The 18,494-nt window shown below is 58.7% G+C and overlaps 1 protein-coding gene across 1 annotated transcript; it reads right to left on the bottom strand.

Annotated features, from left to right (window-relative positions):
• Positions 1-2,338: 2,338 nt before the first annotated feature.
• CYGB (cytoglobin) lies at positions 2,339-17,432 on the bottom strand. Its single transcript, XM_030962207.1, has 3 exons — positions 16,920-17,432; positions 4,492-4,723; positions 2,339-3,457 (listed from the first exon to the last, which is right to left on the bottom strand). The coding sequence occupies exons 1-3, from the start codon at positions 17,060-17,062 to the stop codon at positions 3,293-3,295; spliced, it is 540 nt and encodes a 179-aa protein (XP_030818067.1). The 5' UTR covers positions 17,063-17,432; the 3' UTR covers positions 2,339-3,292.
• Positions 17,433-18,494: the final 1,062 nt, after the last annotated feature.

The raw sequence follows: 18,494 nt of genomic DNA, 5'->3' as shown, positions 1-18,494 counted from the left end.
TCTGGGGGGTGCAGGGTCCTCCCTGGGCAGGGGAGAGACCAGCTGGCCCCAGCATGTGCTGGCAGCGATGCCCTGAGCCTCAGCTTCTCACCTCTGAGCTCTGGGGAAAGGACTTTGAGAGTTGGTCCCCAACTGCCACCCCCAAGGAGAGCAAAGCTCAGCCTAAGTGTGCCCTTAGCTCAGCCAGGAGGTGAAAGGCCAAGCCCCAGAGAGCAAGACCTGAACAAAAGGGGATAAAAGGGCCCCCAGTCAGCTGTGGTGGGACTGGCAGTGACAGGGAATGGCTGTGCATGGGTGTGTGTGTGTGTGCCAGAGAGCCATGCACAGAGCCAGGCCCTCCCTTTCTGCTCTTCCACACGGCATTGATCAGCCCTGTCACTCTGGGATGGTGCTTTTCCCTTGCTCTGCTGATCTTCATCTCTCCCCGGATGAGGATGGTGCTGGGTTTCAGCACTGCAGAGAGGGGGCGTTCGTTTCATCTCCATCTCCTCCCCTCCCGAGCCCTGCCCCGCCGCCCTCCTGCTTCGTGTCACTTCCCAGCAAGCTGATAAAAATAAAAATAAACGTGGTTTTGTTTGCATCTATTGGAGTGGGCTGCGATTTGGCTGATGGGGGGGGTGCTCCTCGAGGGACAGCAGCTGCACACATCTGGATCTGCTTTAGGAAAAACCCCCAAGCCCAGCACACGCACACGTGGTGCAGGAGGCCGTGGGTCAGCTTTTCTGGGGATGTAAAAAAAGAAAGGAGAAACCAAAGCACTGTTTAATGGGGAGGTGGGGGGACCTCCCTGCTGCTGCCCCCCAAAAGCCAAGGCACAAGGGTAGGTTGGGTATGAACGTGGAGAATTTCCAGACACTCCAAAGTGGCTTCTCTGCAGACTGGGAGCCCAGTTTTGGTTGTGGGAAGGGAGGGGAAGGGTTTGCGCTGCAAAAATAAAATTCCCACCTGGAGATTATTAACCTCAAAGGTCAATGTGCAAAACTTTGTCTAAAGATGAAACATCCCTGTACAGAAACACCCCTGGCCAAGCATGTGCAGAGCACAGGGAGTGCATGAACTGCTCAGAAATGTGTGCTGCTGGCCCCCAGGCCTTGGCAGGAGTCAGCAGAGCTCGTGAGTGCCGTGGTGTGCACACACACAGACATCACCTAACAGTCTTGATCCAAGGGATCCCTCCCCAGCCCTGCGCTGGAGGGGAGTCAATGGCTGAACAGGCTTCTCCCATCCACGCCCACCCCAGGCAGCAGCAGCTGTTTGAGGGCTGAGCAGCCTCTGTGACACCCCAGGGTGAGCTGGAGCTGCAGCCTTGGCACCTCCAGCAGTGCAGGCTGCTGGGCTGGATGTTGGGGCTGCTGACTCTGACAGGCCATGAGCAAAGCAGCATCACTTGTCACCCTGTGCCTGTCCCTTCCTTTGACACCCCCTGGACCCTGCCATGCCCAGGACAGCTGTGCCCAGCTGTTGTTGCCACCCAGGAGGTGTCACTGCCCCAGGCCCCATTGCTCCTCTCCATCAGTGGCGCCGTGGGATGCAGGAAGGAAAGGACTGCAAGGCCAGAGTGGCTGCAGTGACATTACTGGAGTCCTGGGGCTGTTTTGAGACACAATAAACCTGTTCTGTTCCCGGCGATGGTGAAAAGCACAGGTGAGCAAAGCAGGGGTTTCTGTCTGTCTGTCTGCTCTGGAGGAGGGAGGTCAGCCCGGGGGAGTGACCACTGCCCCCACAGAGGAGGGATGGCCCCGGGGTGGCTCTGGGGATCCCAGCTGGAGCTCTGGGCTTGCTGCCTGTCCAGCTGGCACCAGGAGAGGAGCTGGGCTCTCTCAGGAGCTGCCAGCTCTCCAGGACAGCGGTGGAGCGAGGCCAGAGGAAATCTCAGAAGGGAACCCTCCTCCCACTTCCACAGATAACATTGCCCTTAATGCCTGAGCTCTAAAAATAGCAGAGGCCTTCAGGGAAATATTGGGTGCCAAGGATTCCAAAGCTTCCCAGCACATCTGACATTTCATCCTCAATCCTTTGCCATTCAGTTCCCAGAAATGTTATGAATCCAACCACATGTGGGCAGGAGGCAATGGGGCTGCTCCTCCTCCCCTTTTCATATCTGCAGGGGAAACTGAGGCACAAACCAGGCAGACTGACCCGGAGGTTCAGGAGGAGCTGGTGTTGGAGGAGGGATGAGCGCTCCAAGCCCTGCAGCCACGTTTGGGGTGTGGGAGAAGCCTTTGTCAGGCACAGGCAGGAGCACTGCTGTCCCCAGGAGGGACTCAGCTCCTGCATGGGCTGATTTCTACCAGGCACTTTATTTGGAGGAGCCCAGTCTCACCACGAGGGCAGGAATATGCTCTGCACAAGGTATTTATTCATGTTAACAGAGAAGGGACCTTTCCTCATAACCAGAATCCCTCCTGATGTGTCTGTGCCATCTTTCCTCCTCCTAGTCACAGCCTGACCCCCCCTTGTCACTGAGAGGACAGAGCTACGCACAGCAGCTCCCAGGGCACACCAGGCTCCATCCAAGTCCCTCCTCAGGGAGCTGCAGGGCACTGGGGGGACTCACCAGCTCCCCACCTACGGCACAGGGATCCCACCCACACACCATGCTCTGAGCCATGAGGGATCCCCCCGGGGCATCCCCCTCCTTCCCCTCTCTGGTGCTCTGGGGGAGCTTCTCTCCCAGCCCAGGAGGGGCTGCAGCAGCCAGCCCAGGACAGGGGCTGTGGGTGACAGGACAGGTGAGCTCTGCTGCCCACCTGGAGCACGGGGTGATGGGCACCCACTGTCAGCCCTGCCCGGTGACACACAAAGTGCAAAGCAAAGCAAAGTTCTCGGTGCAGTCAGGGGGCTCCAGGTGTGCCCCCCAAGCCAGGTTTAGCCAGGGGCCTCACGTGGAAAATGAGGGTTGTGTTGTTCATCAGTGAACGGGGCAGCAGCACTTGTGCAAGGGACTTTGAGATGGTGCAAGTGAGGTGCAGGATTTGGGAGGTGGTGATGGACAGGCCAGGACAGGAAGATGGAGCCAACAACCAAAGCTCTCCCCTCACCCTCTGCATCCCCTTCCAGCGTCCCCTGCAACTGCTTCACCCCGACCCACCCACACCCCTCATGGTTCTGTGTTTTTTTTTGGCTTATTTACTTTCTTTTTAAACCCCATGGAGATCAAATTGTGACTTGGCAGCTGACAGAACTGGCCCTACCGGGCTCCCCAAACCGAGCAAAGATCTTGAGAAGAGACCAGAGCGAAGTCCTGGGGGGAGCAGAGCCCTCCCTGCCCCTCTGGTGGCCCCCTGGGCGCTCACAGGGTGGCAGTGGGGTACTGAGCCCAGCCCACCTCCTTGTAGGCTGCTGTCACATGGGTGTAGATGAGGGTCTTCATCTTGGTCCAGGCTCCGTGCGCCTCCGGGGTGAAGTCGTTGGGGTATTCCTCAGCAATCACCTCCAGCATCACACCAGTGAGTTTCTGAGGGGAAGCAGACAGCAAGCAAGGGGTTAATAACTCACCAGGGAGCTGCTCACAGCAAATTTAGCTTTTTTCCTACAAAAGCACTTGAATCCTGCTGCTGTGTGTAGGACACAGATGTCCTGGAGGTCTGTGGCACCCCTGGGAGCAGCCAGGACAGGCAGCAGAGGAGGGGGCTGCTGGCAGGCTGAGGCACCTCCCCAGTCTGGGCACCCCAAATTATTTACAGAATCACAGAATATTCCAGGCTGGAAGGGCCCCATGAGCATCATCAAGCCCAACTCTTGACTGAAATGGGGATCAAACCTGTGATCTTGGTGTTGTTATTCCCATCAGAAAGAAACCAAGCAGAGCTGGAGGGGGGCTAATTAGCCAACTAATTGAGTCCCTGCTATCGTGCTTAATTTCCAGAAGAAGGGGGACACAGCCACACACATGGGCACAGCCAGGTGGGCTTCCCTGGGCAGGGGGAGGCACTGGGGGCTCTGGCACTGGCTGTGTGTGGGCATGGTGGTCTCCACAGGACAGTGCCACAGTGGGACACTCCAGCAGCCCCCACACCCAGCCAAGGCCAGGCAGCACCAGCTCACACAGCTCCTGCTCCCCTGCCCTCTTCCTGCAGCAGCCCAAAGGTTATTTTGCTCCTATCTGTCGCAGACATCTCTTATGAAAAATCCTTTCCTTAGGACTTTTCCTCCTGAGAAGTTGAGAGGCCTCAGGAACAAAATGTAAACAATGGTTATCTGCTGCTATGGAATGCAACAGGTGGATCTGTGATTGGTCTCATGTGGTTGTTTCTAATTAATGGCCAATCACAGTCCAGCTGGCTCAGACAGAGAGTCCGAGCCACAAATCTTTGTTATCATTCCTTCTTATTCTATTCTTAGCTGGCCTTCTGAGGAAATCCTTTCTCCTATTCTTTTAGTATAGTTTTAATATAATATATATCATAAAATAATAAATCAGCCTTCTGAAACATGGAGTCAGATCCTCAACCTGAGACCCCTGTGAACACGGTCACACCTATCCTTTACCTTAAAGTAGATGGGCTCCACTTTGTGCTTGAGGGCGTGGGCCTTGCCCACCAGGGCCAGCACAGAGGAGACCTTTTCAGAGTCGTTGAGGTTCTCCACCACGGTGTTGATGGCCCCCATGACCCTCCGGGCGTGCTTGCGCAGCTGCAGGCTCCTCTCCATCTCCAGAGGGTCCTCCATGTGCTTGAACTGGCTGAAGTACTGCTTGGCCGAGGGGAAGTTCACAAAAAACCTTCCAGAAAGAGCAGACATGAAATGCCATCAGCAGGGGGAGAGCAGGCTGAGGGGTTAAAGCAAAGCACGGGGGATGGAGATGGTGGAATCCATCCCCTGTGTCTCACACAGCCAGGGCTGATTTTCCTATCAAATTCCCCAGGAGCTGCAGCATTCAGCTGTCTGGAAACCAGCAGGTTGATGTCTTTTCCCAAACCCCATCTGCTACAAGGTCATCACAGCTGGATATTCATTCTCAAAGCAGAAGCAAGACTGAGTTCCTGATGCCCAGAGATGCCACCCAGGCGTGCCAGATGCTGGATATGTGCCCACATATATCAAAAGAGCACATCCTGCCTCTGAGAGCTGGAGATGAGCATGAAAACCTCTCTTTATCCCAACCAGCCTCTCCTTGCCTCTCTTCCTTGCTCCCAAGGGTTCATTTCTGCATTGGCACCCAGACCAGTCTCCCCTTGTCCAAGCTACCCCACCTTTCATGGACCAGCCCCACCAGAGCCTCCAGCAGGACACAGGGCCTGAGCTGATGTCACTGCTCATTTGGGACATTTTTCCCAGCACAAAGATACTCCAAAAACTCATCAGCCCCTCTGTGGAGGTCCTGGGGACCCTCTTTCCTGCAGGATTAAATCAACCCCAATGAAATGCAGCTGAAAGAAATGAAGTTGTGGTCACAGCTGATGTGCTGAGCTCCCCAGCGAGGTGGAGGGCTGGAGGGGACAGGGACTTGAAGGGGACAAGGTAACAGGGACCAGGGCTGGAGCCACCAGTGCCAACACCACCCATGCCAGGATTGCAGCTGGGGCTGACACTTGACTCACATTAACCACCCCCTTCCACTGAATTTGTGCAGGATGAACCACATCAGTGCTGCTTCCCCACTGTCACCCAGCTCCCTCCCTCCTACGGGGCTCTCCCTGGCTCCTGGGCTGCTGAAGGATGCTCAGGAGGCAGCACAGTTCTCCCAGGCTGTCCCCATCACTCCTGGCTCCAGGCAGACTCCCTGCTCCCCTCCCCAACCCCCTTCCCAAGCACCATCCCAAACCACAGGAGCCTGAAGCCATCCCACCTCTCCCTCCAGCCATCACTCCTTCTCTCCAGAACCAGGTGGGATCCTCTCCCCCACTCACCACTCAGTGAATAATCACAATATTGAGTACCAGGCTCCTTTACCAGTTTGTTATCCTCCTTTTCCTCCCCTCCCTCCCTTCCTTCCCCCGCTCCCTTGGCTTGTGAAAGCTTGGGGGCATTGCCAAGGAAGCGGCTGAAGCTGTGCCTGGAGTGCACCACGGCTCCTGCTGCTTCCCCAGGCAGCTGGGATTCATCAGATGGCCCAAAATAGGTTTTGGAGGTGTGAAGAATGTGTGGCAGAAAGGGTGGGGGAGGAAGGAAGGTGGAAGGGGGAGATGAGGTGTTGCTTTTGAAACCCAGAGGTGACCCATGACAAAACTCCTCTTGTTGTTGCGCAGCCTCCTCCCCCCAGCACATCTGGTCCCTGTCGGGAGAAATCACTCCCAGGCCTGGCTGTCTCCAGCTCCTGCTGCCACAGAGATGCTCAGTCCTTCAGCCCAGAGCTGTCAGAGAGGTGCTGGGGGATGGAGCTGCCCAGGGCTTCCCAGGCAACCTCATTCCCAGCATCTCAGACTTCTGCTGCCCTGGGCATTTCCCCACAGAAGGGCAAATGTTCCACTCTGGTTTAATAGAACCATTATTTCCAGCTGGACTCAGCATCCCTCTGCCCTCATCCCATCCCTCCCCACCTCTCTTCAAGCTGTTGCAGCTGCAGTCAGCCAGCAAAGCCCTCCAGCCCCAGCAGGGACCATCCTGTGGGTTTGACCATCCCTCAGTGGATCTCTGCCCTTCACAGGCTCCCTCCAGGCACTGGGAGCCAGGGATGGCACTGGAAGTGGTTCCTGCTGCCCCAGCCAGGGAATGGAGGCTGCCAGCTGCTCCCTGCGTGCCCCAGCCTCCGAACCCCAAACCATGGGAAGCTCCCTGAAAAGCTGTGCTTGACCTCAGCTGAAGGGCAGCACGTTCTCAAGGCATGGGAAACGAGTTGAGAAAAATTCCTGGTCTGAACCACGAAGGGAATAGCAAGGGGGGACTGACCTCTGCATCATGAGGATTTACAGTGTGTCCCCAACAAGAGAAGGGCCAAACAGAGACCCTGGGACCATCACCTCCACCTCTCCCACTTTTGGCCAGATATGCCAGGAGCAAAGCCTGGTTAAACCTTCAAAATACCCCAACCTGCATGAGACCAGACCAATGAAATATCCAAATACTTGGTTTCCAACATGCCCCTGCTTTGCAGACCCTCAGGCTGATGCCCCTGTGGGAGCTGAGCCCAGCAGCTTTCCCGGGGGATGTAAAACCAGCAAACCCTCAGCCCATGTGCTCAATCCTGTCTCTGCTGGATTTCTTTGGTGGAGAACTGAAACAGAGAAGCCCAAAACATCTCCAGGAGCAAACCTATGGATGGCCAGAGACCTGCAGCCACCTCTCCTTGGAGAGCAGCAGGCGCCTGCAGCAAGAACTTCAGCCTGGAGCAAATATTTGAGCTGTCAAAGCACAAGGAAAAGGGAAGGAGGCTCACTCAGTGGTACTTGTTAATAAACACAGAAGATTAATTTAACACAAAGGTTAAATATAACCAGAGGAAAGGAGGAAAAAAAAAAAGAAATAAAATAATCCAACAATAGTGAGTTAGAAGAGGTGTCTGTTGGGGTTTTTCCATCTACAGAAAATTTGGAGAGTTCAAACCTCTCGGGCTCTGGAAGGTTTTTGGATCATTATGTGTGCGTGTGTGTGGTTTGGGCTTTTTTTCTCCATCAGAGTCATTAAAAGATGATATTTACCATTGCATATCACACAAAATGATGATTGATAGGAACCAGATGCCTGCATACCGATCTCATTAAATTTCTTTTTAAGCGATTCCATTCTCCACCCGCTAATTTGTACTCTGCCAGCTACATCTGGACCCAGAGGACAGGATGTCAGGATTGCTTTTCCTCTCTCTTTTGCCCTTGTAACAACTTTAAGGACACAACCATTCCCAGTAGCAGAGCCAAAGGAAATAATTAAGGTGCAAACCCACTGCAGTTACTGGAAACCTGTTTTCTGTTAGGGAGGAGAGGCCTCTCCTCCATCTCCCCCAGCTTCCTCCCTCTCCCCAGAGCATACAGAGCAAATCCTGCATGGAGGAAACCTCCAAGCCCAGCCACATCCTTGCCTTCTCAGGTGGAAAGAGGACACCTGGGCGCTGCCTGGTCCCCCCGAGCACCTAAGTCCTTGCTGCTTCACTTCCCCTGTTTGCAAACTGTGGGGTGAAAATGCTCGTGAGCCCTCAGATCTGCTGGGAGGCTTCAGCTGAACCCCCAGCCAGCACTTGGAGACTGCTTTGTTTCTAGATTCCACACAATCATTTTGGTTGGAAGAGGCCTTTAGGATCACCAAGTCCAACTCTTAACCCAGCACTGCCAAGCCCACCACTAAAACACATCCCCAAGAGCCACGTCTACACATCTCTTAAATCCCTCCAGGGTTGGTGACTCAACCTACCAATGCTTTCATGTTTTCTCTCGCCTCGTCCCTCTACGTGGGAGAAACTCTAAGGCAGCCTGGAGCCTCTGTGTCCCTTTCAAACCTCTCCTTCCAGCTCCTCTCTGGGATGCCCACAAAGCAGCTGATAATGGGTAGGCAGGTGCTGTGTGCTGCTGCTATTTATTATTATGCTGAGGGCTGGCTCACAGCTTTGCCTGCATGTTCCCCCTGCTCCTCCCAGCCACCTGTAGCCCACCACCCCCTTTTCAGGCTGCTGGGGCTGCCTAGGGGTTTAACCAGCCCAGGGTGAGGAAGGTCTCAGCCATGTTGATTCCACAGCTCAGCAAGGCAGAAAAAGGCAAATCCAGTGAGTAGGAAGAGGATGGTGCCTGCCTGCTCCTGTGTCCTCTCTCTGAAAGCTCCTGGACAGGTGGAGATGGTGGTGGGAAACATCTCCAGCTCTGCCATGGGAGGGCTGGAGGGAAAAGGGCCAAGCCCTACATCCACACACTAGTGCTAAATTCAACTTCTTCTACAGCCGAGAGAAAGGTGTAGCTGGCCTTCCTCCAGGTGAAGCCCACATCCCACTGCAGAGCCTTGGGAGCAGAATCCAGCACAGCACTGAACTGTGCTCAGGGTCTGTGCTGCCCCAGGGCCCTGGGCAGAGGGACCAGAACACCCCAGAGAGGCTGGGAGCAGATTCTTCACCAAAGATTCCACCAAATACCCCTGGACATGAGCTAGGAACCCCCAGGGGCAGGTCCTGCTCGCTTCTGTGTGCACAGCTCACACCTCCAAGTCCTCATTGCTGTTGTTTTTCCCTACCACCCATGTGTATTCAGCCCGAGCACGGCTGAACCTTTAGGGCAGGGCTAAGGACATCTTTCACAGGAGAAGTGAATTGACAGCACCAAAGTGGCTTCCCCACGTGTCTCTGGAGACCTACCTCCCTTGGAGCTGGAAGAACACCCCCGGCTGGGTACAGAGGTGGGTAGGACCCATCCACAGGGACGTGGTCCATGCTCCACTCACACTGTGAACCTGTGTGTGGCTGGTGCCCATCACCACCTCTCCCCTCCAACGCTCCCTTGGTGATTTCCAGCCAGCTCAGCACGGGCAGGATCACCAGCCAGCCAGCACTCAGCGTTCCCCAGGCACCCTGCCAGCCTGGCCGGGGCTGTCCTGACATTTCCCTGCCCTCAATGAGCCCCGAAGCTCCCGCAGCCTCATTGCGGGGCTCGGCGCTCCCCGCCTGCTCTGGAGGGGAATTGTCACCGCTCGGACCGACCCGTCCTTAGCCACAGCCAGGGAAACTGCCCGGGCACACTGCTCACCCTCTGTGCTCTCCTTGGTCACGGATATCCTCGGGGCTCTCGGGGGGCCGAGTGGGGTTTTTGACCCCCACGTGGCTGGGAAGTGATGCAAGGGCAGCACGGGGACAGGGGGCATGGGGAAGGCTCTCCTCTGGGTATCCCAAGAGCTGCTGGCAGCCCCCAGGTTGTGCCACATTTCTCTTTAATTATCCAACCCAAACTTCTGTCATTCGTATCAATAATTCCCCCCTCTAGCAAGCCACCCATCGCTCCAAGCACTACCCCCTGAACCCGACCATGAACTTAAGCTTCTTTGACCAATTTTCAAGCTCATCCCTCCTAGGAATCCCACTAATCCTCATCTCCATAACATTCCCAGCTCTCCTACTGCCATCCTTGGCCATGGGGAAGGCTCTGGATATCCCAAGAGCTGCTGGCAGCGCCGAGGTTGTGCCACAGGGATCCCCACCCAGCTGCCTCGGCAGGGCTGGTGCTGGGAGCTGTGGTCAGACACAATGCAGTGGCAGGAGAAGGGGCTGTTTTGAGACTGAGCTTTTTAAACCCTCGCTCGCCCCCTCAGTGCTCATGGAGTGGTTGTTAGGTTGGGAAATGTCCCCTGTGTGTGCCTGTGCCAGCAGAGCAGAGCCCTGCTGCTCCCTGCCTCTCCTTGTCTCCACAAAAACATCTCCCAAAACATCTCTCACAGCCATTCATGAGTGTGGGACAGGGACACTGCTGCTGCTCTTCACTGGGCCCTTTCCAGAGAGAGATATTGCATCTCCCTGAGCCACTTTGCCCTGAAATGTGTCCTTCATCAGCCAGGAACGGAGCCTTTCCCTAAGGACGCCTCCACAAAACACATGTTGGCTTTGGGGGTAGCTGCAAAATCACTTCTTTAAATGCCATTTTTGGGTAGATTCAACCCATACTTTTTTGATTCAGCTGGAAAAATAAAAAAGGTTTTTCTGCATTGCCAGACTCATTAGTCAGATTTTTTTGCTATTTTAACCTAGAACTCACAATAACGTCTGGCATCCAAGGAGTGCTTTCATATTTTAAAGCTCTTTGCAAAGTGTCTGAATCCAGGTGTGTTTGCTCAGACTAAGCAGCAACCAAAATCCAAAATCCAGGGGCCTGATTCTGTGTTGGCAAACCTTTTGCTTCCCCTCCTACACCACTTGAGGGGGAAAGAGCACATCAGGAGCAATGGAGAAGGTGGAAATTTGGAAAGCTGACGGCTCTGAAGTGCAGACAGAGGGAACAGAGGGATGGAGAAGCCCTGTGGAGGTGGCACAGCCTGCGGTGGCTGAGCCAGGTCACACTGCCTGCACTTGGCATGGCATCACCATTGGTCCAGATTCTCCTGGGATCTATAGAAACTATCCCTGGGTTTTATCCCCTCTGGAATCCATAAAGTTCTGTGCTCTCACATCTGTGCCTGTGTACGTGTGTGTGGGTGTGGGAGCGTGCGGCCGGGACAGGCTGAGCTTTCAGCCCTGGGGTGCTGGGATTAGCTGGGGTCTGCAAAGGACAGAGGGTCCCAAACCCCCTCTGATGTTCAGCCCAGGGTGCTCTCAGCTCCTGTGTGCTGCAAAAGGCTGAGCCACCCCCGGGTGTTTGCATTTCCCAGCTCTGTGTCACAGTATAGCAAATAAACTATTGGAAGGAGCAAAGGGGGACCCTGGGGAGGGACAGTCACGGGGTGAGGGCTCCTGCACTGCACTGCAGGCCCTGAAGGCTGCCCTGGGAGCTCTGTGCTGAGAGAGGGGTCAAAAAGGAATGATGCCTGAATAACAGATGGGGAAACTGAGGCACAGCAACGTGGCAGGGGCAGGGGGAGGCTACAGAGGAGCTTCAGCCCAGGGCTCCCAGCCAGCCCACTTGGGAACATCTCAGAAGGAGGCACAGCCCCAGGTGAGCAGCCCCAGCCCCTGCTCCAGCCCCAGCTCCAGCCCCAGCCCCAGCCCCAGCCCCAGCCCCAGCCCCAGCCCCAGCTCCTGCTCCAGCCCCAGCCCCAGCCCCAGCCCCAGCTCCAGCCCCAGCCCCAGCCCCAGCCCCACCTCCAGCTCCAGCCCCAGCCCCAGCCCCAGCTCCAGCCCCAGCCCCAGCCCCAGCCCCAGCTCCTGCTCCAGCCCCAGCCCCTGCCCCAGCCCCAGCCCCAGCCCCTGCCCCAGCCCCAGCTCCAGCCCCAGCCCCAGCCCCTGCTCCAGCCCCAGCCCCAGCCCCGCTCCATAGCAGCCCCAGCCCCAGCTCCAGCTCCAGCCCCCCAGCCCCAGCCCCAGCCCCAGCTCCAGGTGAGCAGCCCCAGCTCCTGCTCCAGCCCCAGCCCCAGCCCCAGCCCCAGCCCCAGCCCCAGCCCCAGCTCCAGCCCCAGCCCCAGCCCCAGCCCCAGCCCCAGCTCCCCCAGCCCCAGCCCCAGCCCCAGCCCCAGCCCCAGCCCCAGCTCCAGCCCCAGCCCCAGCCCCAGCCCCAGCCCCAGCTCCAGCCCCAGCCCCAGCCCCTGCTCCAGCTCCAGCCCCAGCCCCAGCCCCAGCTCCAGCCCCAGCCCCTGCTCCAGCTCCAGCCCCAGCCCCAGCCCCAGCCCCAGCCCCAGCTCCAGCCCAGCCCCAGCTCCAGCCCCAGCCCCAGCCCCAGCCCCAGCCCCAGCCTCCAGCCCCAGCCCCTGCTCCAGCTCCAGCCCCAGCCCCAGCCCCTGCTCCAGCCCCAGCCCCTGCTCCAGCTCCAGCCCCAGCTCCAGCCCCAGCCCCTGCTCCAGCCCCAGCCCCAGCCCCAGCTCCAGCTCCAGCTCCACTCCAGCTCCAGCCCCCCCCAGCCCCAGCCCCAGCTCCAGCCCCAGCCCCAGCCCCTGCTCCAGCCCCAGCCCCAGCTCCAGCCCCTGCTCCAGCCCCAGCTCCAGCTCCAGCTCCAGCCCCAGCCCCAGCTCCAGCCCCTGCTCCAGCCCCAGCTCCAGCTCCAGCCCCAGCCCCAGCCCCAGCCCCAGCCCCAGCCCCAGCCCCAGCCCCAGCCCCAGCCCCAGCTCCAGCTCCAGCCCCAGCCCCAGCTCCAGCCCCAGCTCCAGCCCAGCTCCAGCCCCAGCCCCAGCCCCAGCCCCAGCCCCAGCCCCAGCTCCAGCCCCAGCCCCAGCCCCAGCCCCTGCTCCAGCTCCAGCTCCACTCCAGCCCCAGCTCCAGCCCCAGCCCCAGCCCCAGCCCCAGCCCCAGCCCCAGCCCCAGCTCCAGCTCCAGCCCCAGCCCCAGCTCCAGCCCCAGCCCCAGCCCCAGCCCCAGCCCCAGCTCCAGCCCCAGCCCCAGCCCCAGCCCCTGCTCCAGCTCCAGCTCCAGCTCCAGCCCCAGCTCCAGCCCCAGCCCCAGCCCCAGCTCCAGCTCCAGCTCCAGCTCCAGCCCCTGCTCCAGCCCCAGCCCCAGCCCCAGCTCCAGCCCCAGCCCCAGCCCCAGCCCCTGCTCCAGCTCCAGCCCCAGCCCCAGCCCCAGCCCCTGCTCCAGCCCCAGCCCCAGCCCCAGCCCCAGCCCCAGCTCCAGCCCCAGCCCCAGCCCCAGCCCCAGCCCCTGCTCCAGCCCCAGCCCCAGCCCCAGCCCCAGCCCCAGCTCCAGCCCCAGCCCCAGCCCCAGCTCCAGCTCCAGCTCCAGCCCAGCTCCAGCCCCAGCCCCAGCCCCAGCCCCTGCTCCAGCTCCAGCTCCAGCCCCAGCTCCAGCCCCAGCCCCAGCCCCAGCTCCAGCCCCAGCCCCAGCCCCAGCCCCTCTCCAGCTCCACCCCACCCCACCCAGCCCTGCTCAGCCCACAACCCCAGCTCCAAGCCAGCCCCAGCCCAGCCCCACCCAGCCTGCTCCAGCTCCAGCCCCAGCCCCAGCCCCTCCAGCCCCAGCCCAGCTCCAGCAAGGGTTAAGGCAGCTGTGAGATGGAGCCTGCAGAGGCCCCTGAGCTCCCGGGGAGGAAGATGAGCGTGGCGAGGAGCCTCTGCTTCCTCCGGGGCGAGGCTCCCCGCCGAGGAAATTGTCAATTAGCGACATCGTTTGAACCACAGAGCGCAGATTCCCAGGATCCGGTGGCTGCTCAGCCACAGTCCCCATTATCCTTGTTTGTGTCCCCCGGGGTCCCAGAGCTCTGTGAGACCAGGGACTCGTCGTGCTAGGGCAGGACCCCAGGGGTTTGCTGCGGGTTCAGCAAGCAGCCACGAGGGATGGGAACATGATGCCAAGCTCTGTGCCTCAGTTTCCCCACCTGCAAAGCATGGAAAGGCTGGGGGTGGAGGGATGCGATGCTGGTTCGGGACGAAGGGAGCTGGGCTGGGTTCCTGCAGGATGGCAGCACTGCAGATCCCCCATCACTGCCTTTGGGTGGGCATTGCCCCCCTGCCTCCAGCCTGGAGCACAGGATCAGGCCCCAGATGCATTTCAGAAGTGCTGCAAGCCCCCAGCCCTTCCCTCATGGGAAAATGTAATTCCCTGCCCTGAAGGGATGGAGGGAGGATGGAGCAGGTAAGCAGGGACAGACCCTCTGCCACCAGACACAGCCAAGTCCCTGGTCACAACCCCAAAAAGTGCGGACCGATTTGCCTGCTCTCACCACTCTGCCAGCGAGGGTTGCACCAAAGGGGGTCCACAGCCACACACCCCCTTCCTTCTCTCCTGGCCACACCTGTGCCAACCCCTTTCTGCCTCAGTTTCCCTCGCGAGGTGAGCAGGAGCACCAGGCTGGTTCTGGTGAAGCAGAGGCTGCCTGGGGCAGCTCCCAGCCCCCGGCACGTTGTGTGTGCACCCACCCAAAATGTTCTGGGTGGGTCACCTCGCACCGACCCCCTCAGCGACCGCCCGCTGCCCCCTCCCCAGCCCCGACCTCTGGAGCTGCTGAATCACGGCCCGGGCTCCCGGCGGCCCCCACGCGTGACCCACTTCCACCGCGGCTCTGCCAGCTGTGAGCACAGCTGGGGCAGCGGCAACGCGGGGCTCCAGCGCCGGCCAGGGCTACCCTGTGCTCCCAGCCCCGGCCAGGGCTGCCCTGGATCCCCAGCCCTGCTCTCCCAACCTCAGCCAGGGCTGCCCTGCTCTCCCAACCCCGGCCAGGGCTGCCCTGGATCCCCAGCCCTGCTCTCCCAACCCCGGCCAGGGCTGCCCTGGATCCCCAGCCCTGCTCTCCCAGCCCCGGCCAGGGCTGCCCTGCTTTCGGCCACCGCGTGCTTCTTCCCCAGGGAGCTCAGGTGCAGCTCAGAGCTCACATCGGGGCTCAGAGCAGCAGTGCAAAGAGCTCTCTGGGGACAGGGATTGTCACCGGGGGGACACCAACCGGCTGTGCCCTGTGGATCTGCTGCTCCAGCCGGCGCTGCTGGAGGGGATGGTTCCTCTCCCAAATGGCATCAGTCTCCCCAGGGACATGCACCTCACTTCAAGCATCGCAGGGAAGCTCTGGCTGAGGGAGCAGGTGGTGGGTTTAGCTGGGATGTGCCAGGGCACGTGCCATGACTAAGGATGTAAAGGCTCCCAAAGAGCCAGGGTTCACCCTAGCAGGCAGTTCTGTCCTGCCCTGTTGTCACAGCAGGAGAAAACCTTCACCACAGTGCACAACTCTGCCTGCATTAAAAAAAAAAAACCCCAAACTGCACCAAAAACTTCTGCTGGGAAAGTTGGAACTGGGACCAGAGCTCGGCCACACCTTGATTCTCCTCATGCCCAACCCTGCTCCAAGCACTATGGGGACTCCAAAAGCAATGAGTTGCCCTGGGTGAATCCCCCATGGCATTGCCATGAGTCCCTCAGTGCCAGCCGTGGGCACAGAGCCACCCTCCCTGTGTCTGTGGGCAGTGGGCACCTGGAAGGGCTGGCAGATGGGGCCATGGCATGACCCAGATGCTGGGCAAGGGGATGGCCATGCATGGCTGGTGACCAAGCCGCGAGCTCAACCTCCTGGAATGGGGCTGAGGGGAATCTTATAACCCCCAGATCTCTGCCATGTCTGCTTCAGAGCCAGCCTAGGTAGGTTTGGTGTCCCCAGCCTTGGAGCTGTCACACTTCCTGACTGCCCTGACTGCCCACACAGACTGGGGGCCACGGGAGAATGGGCTCAGCCATCAGCTGGCTCTGAGAGAAGGAAATGTTTGTGAAGGAGGTGGAGAGGGGGCTCCACTGTCATTTTGGAATCTGCAGAGGGGTCTTGGTAAGAAAATCCCATTGCAGTGCTGGCAGTGAGCCTGCAGGGAAACTGGCTCTGCTCCTTGTGATGTCCAGGGAGGCTCTGCTCCCTGCAGACCCCGTGGGCTCAGAGCTTTAGCTCAGTCAATGGGAAAACTTTCAGATGATTATTAGTGAACAGCACATCCTTCCAAGGGGTTCCCTGCACACCCACAGTGCCCTGGTTCAGGAGAAAACGGGAAGGACACAACCCATCCCTGGGGTGCCTGGTTTTGGGCCAGGTGGGGTCTGACTGGGGACATCCCAGCATTGCTGACCCCAGGGATGAGTGGGGTGGCTCTGGACAGGATCTTCGCTGTTTGCCATTTGGCCATTGCAGGCATCTCACCTGCCCCTCTCCTTGCCCTCTTCACTAAGGGAAACAGCCTGTTGGTGCCATACCCCACTGATACCCCAAACTCCCAGTGCCAGCGGGACCCTGTGGGATTCCCACTTGGCTCTTTCCCGAGGTACCTGGATATTGTTTTACTCCCAGACAGCACAAGAACCCCCACCTCCAGAGCATCTCCCCTGCTCTGGCTGCAGGTGCAGAGCTTTGAGCGGCTCTCTGTGCCCCACTGCCATCGGGAGATGCTCCACACGCCCCTCCGGGGCTGCTGTCCCCCCCTGCCCCTCTCCCGCCCGTGCCCCCCGCAGCCCCTTCCAACTTCATCGCTCTCCTTCCCGCCGACGCTGCCGCCGGAGGGACAGATGGTGCCCTGGGAGACACACCTGCTTGGCTTTTATCTTGGCTCCCAACTCGCATTATTTCACCCGCCAGCCTGCTCCGGACCCGTGCCATCCGCACGCCCTCCCTGCGGGGGCCAAAAACCCCGGAGCCCCGACCCGCCCGCACCGGGGCTGCGCTCCCCCCGCCTCCGCCGCCCCCCAGCCCCGGGTTAAGGTGACCTTAGCATGGAGCAGCTCCCCCCAAAGCCCCCGGCAAGGCTCCCCTGCTCCCCCCGCCGCTGCCACCCGGCTCAAAGGTGTGGGAATCCGAGGAGCGCTGTGAATCCCTCCCGGCTCCCAGGCAGCAAATACACCCAGCCAGCTCCCCACTCGCTGTCATTCATCTCCACTCAGTTCTATATATTGTTCTGCCTCTTTCTGAGCTATATAGAGATTCAGTTGGATTTGCTGCTTCCTTTTTTTTTTTTTGATTTGTTTTTTTAAATACCTGATGAGTATGGAGACCCCAACGTCCTCGCAGTTTGCATATACTCTGCTCCATATCTCTTGAATAACCTTTTTTTCTGCGTCTGAAATTTCTTCACTTCTTTCCCATCTCTCAATCTCCATTTCTCCCTGGACTTTCTCCATGAAAAACAGCCGGCAGGATCCTCCGGGAAGCCAGGAGGAGATAAAGAGAGATGTGTGTGAGCGGGTATATCCTGTGAGAGGAGACAAGGTGTTTGCTCGGCGGCTCTGCGACGTGTGGATGTGTGTGTGTGTGTATGTGTGTGTGTGTGTGTGTGAGTGCAGCTGCCTGTCAGCGTGTTTGGATATGGAATTTAAAGAATATCCCGGAGGAATGATGCGTGCGATTAGATGTGAGATCTCCTAGTGCTGCCCATGGCTGTAGTTAGCTTCAGCTCGCCTCGGATGTGTGTGGCTGACTGATGAGGAACTGCCTAAAAGTAAAATATTCAAAGGCATTGCAAGACCAGCCTCTTCACCAATGTGTGAACGTGAGCTCACTTTCTCCCTCTCTCCTCCTCTCTCCCACTCCTCCCTCCTTTCCTTTTTTTTTTTCCTCCCTGAAAGGGAGGGATGAGAGAGATGTTCTGGGCAACATCAGGACGGGGCTGGCGGGGGGAGGTAGTGCTGGAAGTTTTTTTTTTTTCAGCCCTTTGTAAACAGCTCAGAGGAAATTCAGAATCCAGAGTGCTGAGTTAAAGTTAGCCCAACCGCCGGCTGCGCCGAGTTCTGCCCCGGCTCTGCTCTTTGCACTCCCTGATTTTGCAGGAGGGGATGTTTGGAAGGACAGACCCCTCACCTCCAATTCTTGGGTTGTGAAGAGATGCGGGTCGAGAGAGGATCTCTCTGCCCCCCAAAAGAGATCATGGTCTGTCCCATGGGGACTTTTTAATGCTGAGATTTTGCTCTCCCTTCTTGTGGCACGACCCAGCTGAAAGGGATCCAGAGTTGAGGCACTGGTGAAAGGAAGGTATTATTGTGGATTGCATCGCTCCTGGCAGCGCCCTGGCAGGGAACACCTCCACTCCAGGCTTCCCGCCGCCTCCGTGGGTGTGCTTTTGGGGCTGGTTTTTCCCCAAATGCCATTCCCAGCTCGCTGACAATCCGGCATGTTAAACCCACAGCACAGTCCAGTAGCACAGAGAGCAGGAGAATCCCACAGAGACTTGTAAGAACCGCGAGTGCCCCGGGGGGGTCAGAGACCAGCGGAGCTGCGGGTGCGCCCTGCACACCCTGCCAGGGCAGACGGGCAGACAGACGGACAGACGGGCTGCGGGTGCCGCTCTGGCAGCCTGGGGGGGCGGCTGAGCCCCTTGAGGAGCTGGAGCTTTGCTATTGCAGAGCTGTCGAGGCTTTTTGCTGTATTTCTCCTCCAAACCAGCCTTGGCCACCTCCCCAATAGCAGCCGCCAGACTGGTGGTGTCAGCAGATTTGCTCTTGCAGAGCTAATGAGAGCTGGTGGGGAACATGCTGCCCACAGATCCCGCGCTGTGGGTCCCCCAGGGAACACGTGCTGGGACAGACTGGGAGCTCCACGCAGCCTTGAACCACTTGG

The sequence above is a fragment of the Camarhynchus parvulus genome, chromosome 18, assembly GCF_901933205.1.
Source record: "Camarhynchus parvulus chromosome 18, STF_HiC, whole genome shotgun sequence".
NCBI lineage: Eukaryota > Metazoa > Chordata > Aves > Passeriformes > Thraupidae > Camarhynchus > Camarhynchus parvulus.
This window is presented reverse-complemented; position numbering and strand designations above follow the sequence as displayed.

Excerpts from the sequence above, each read along its gene's own strand:
- CYGB (XM_030962207.1), bottom strand. The coding sequence starts at position 17,062 with ATGGAGAAAGTCCAGGGAGAAATGGAGATTGAGAGATGGGAAAGAAGT. Across the intron at positions 4,724-16,919 it reads GGGGTCTCCATACTCATCAG|GTTTTTTGTGAACTTCCCCT; the intron begins GTATTTAAAAAA and ends TCTTTCTGGAAG. Across the intron at positions 3,458-4,491 it reads TGGAGCCCATCTACTTTAAG|AAACTCACTGGTGTGATGCT; the intron begins GTAAAGGATAGG and ends GCTTCCCCTCAG.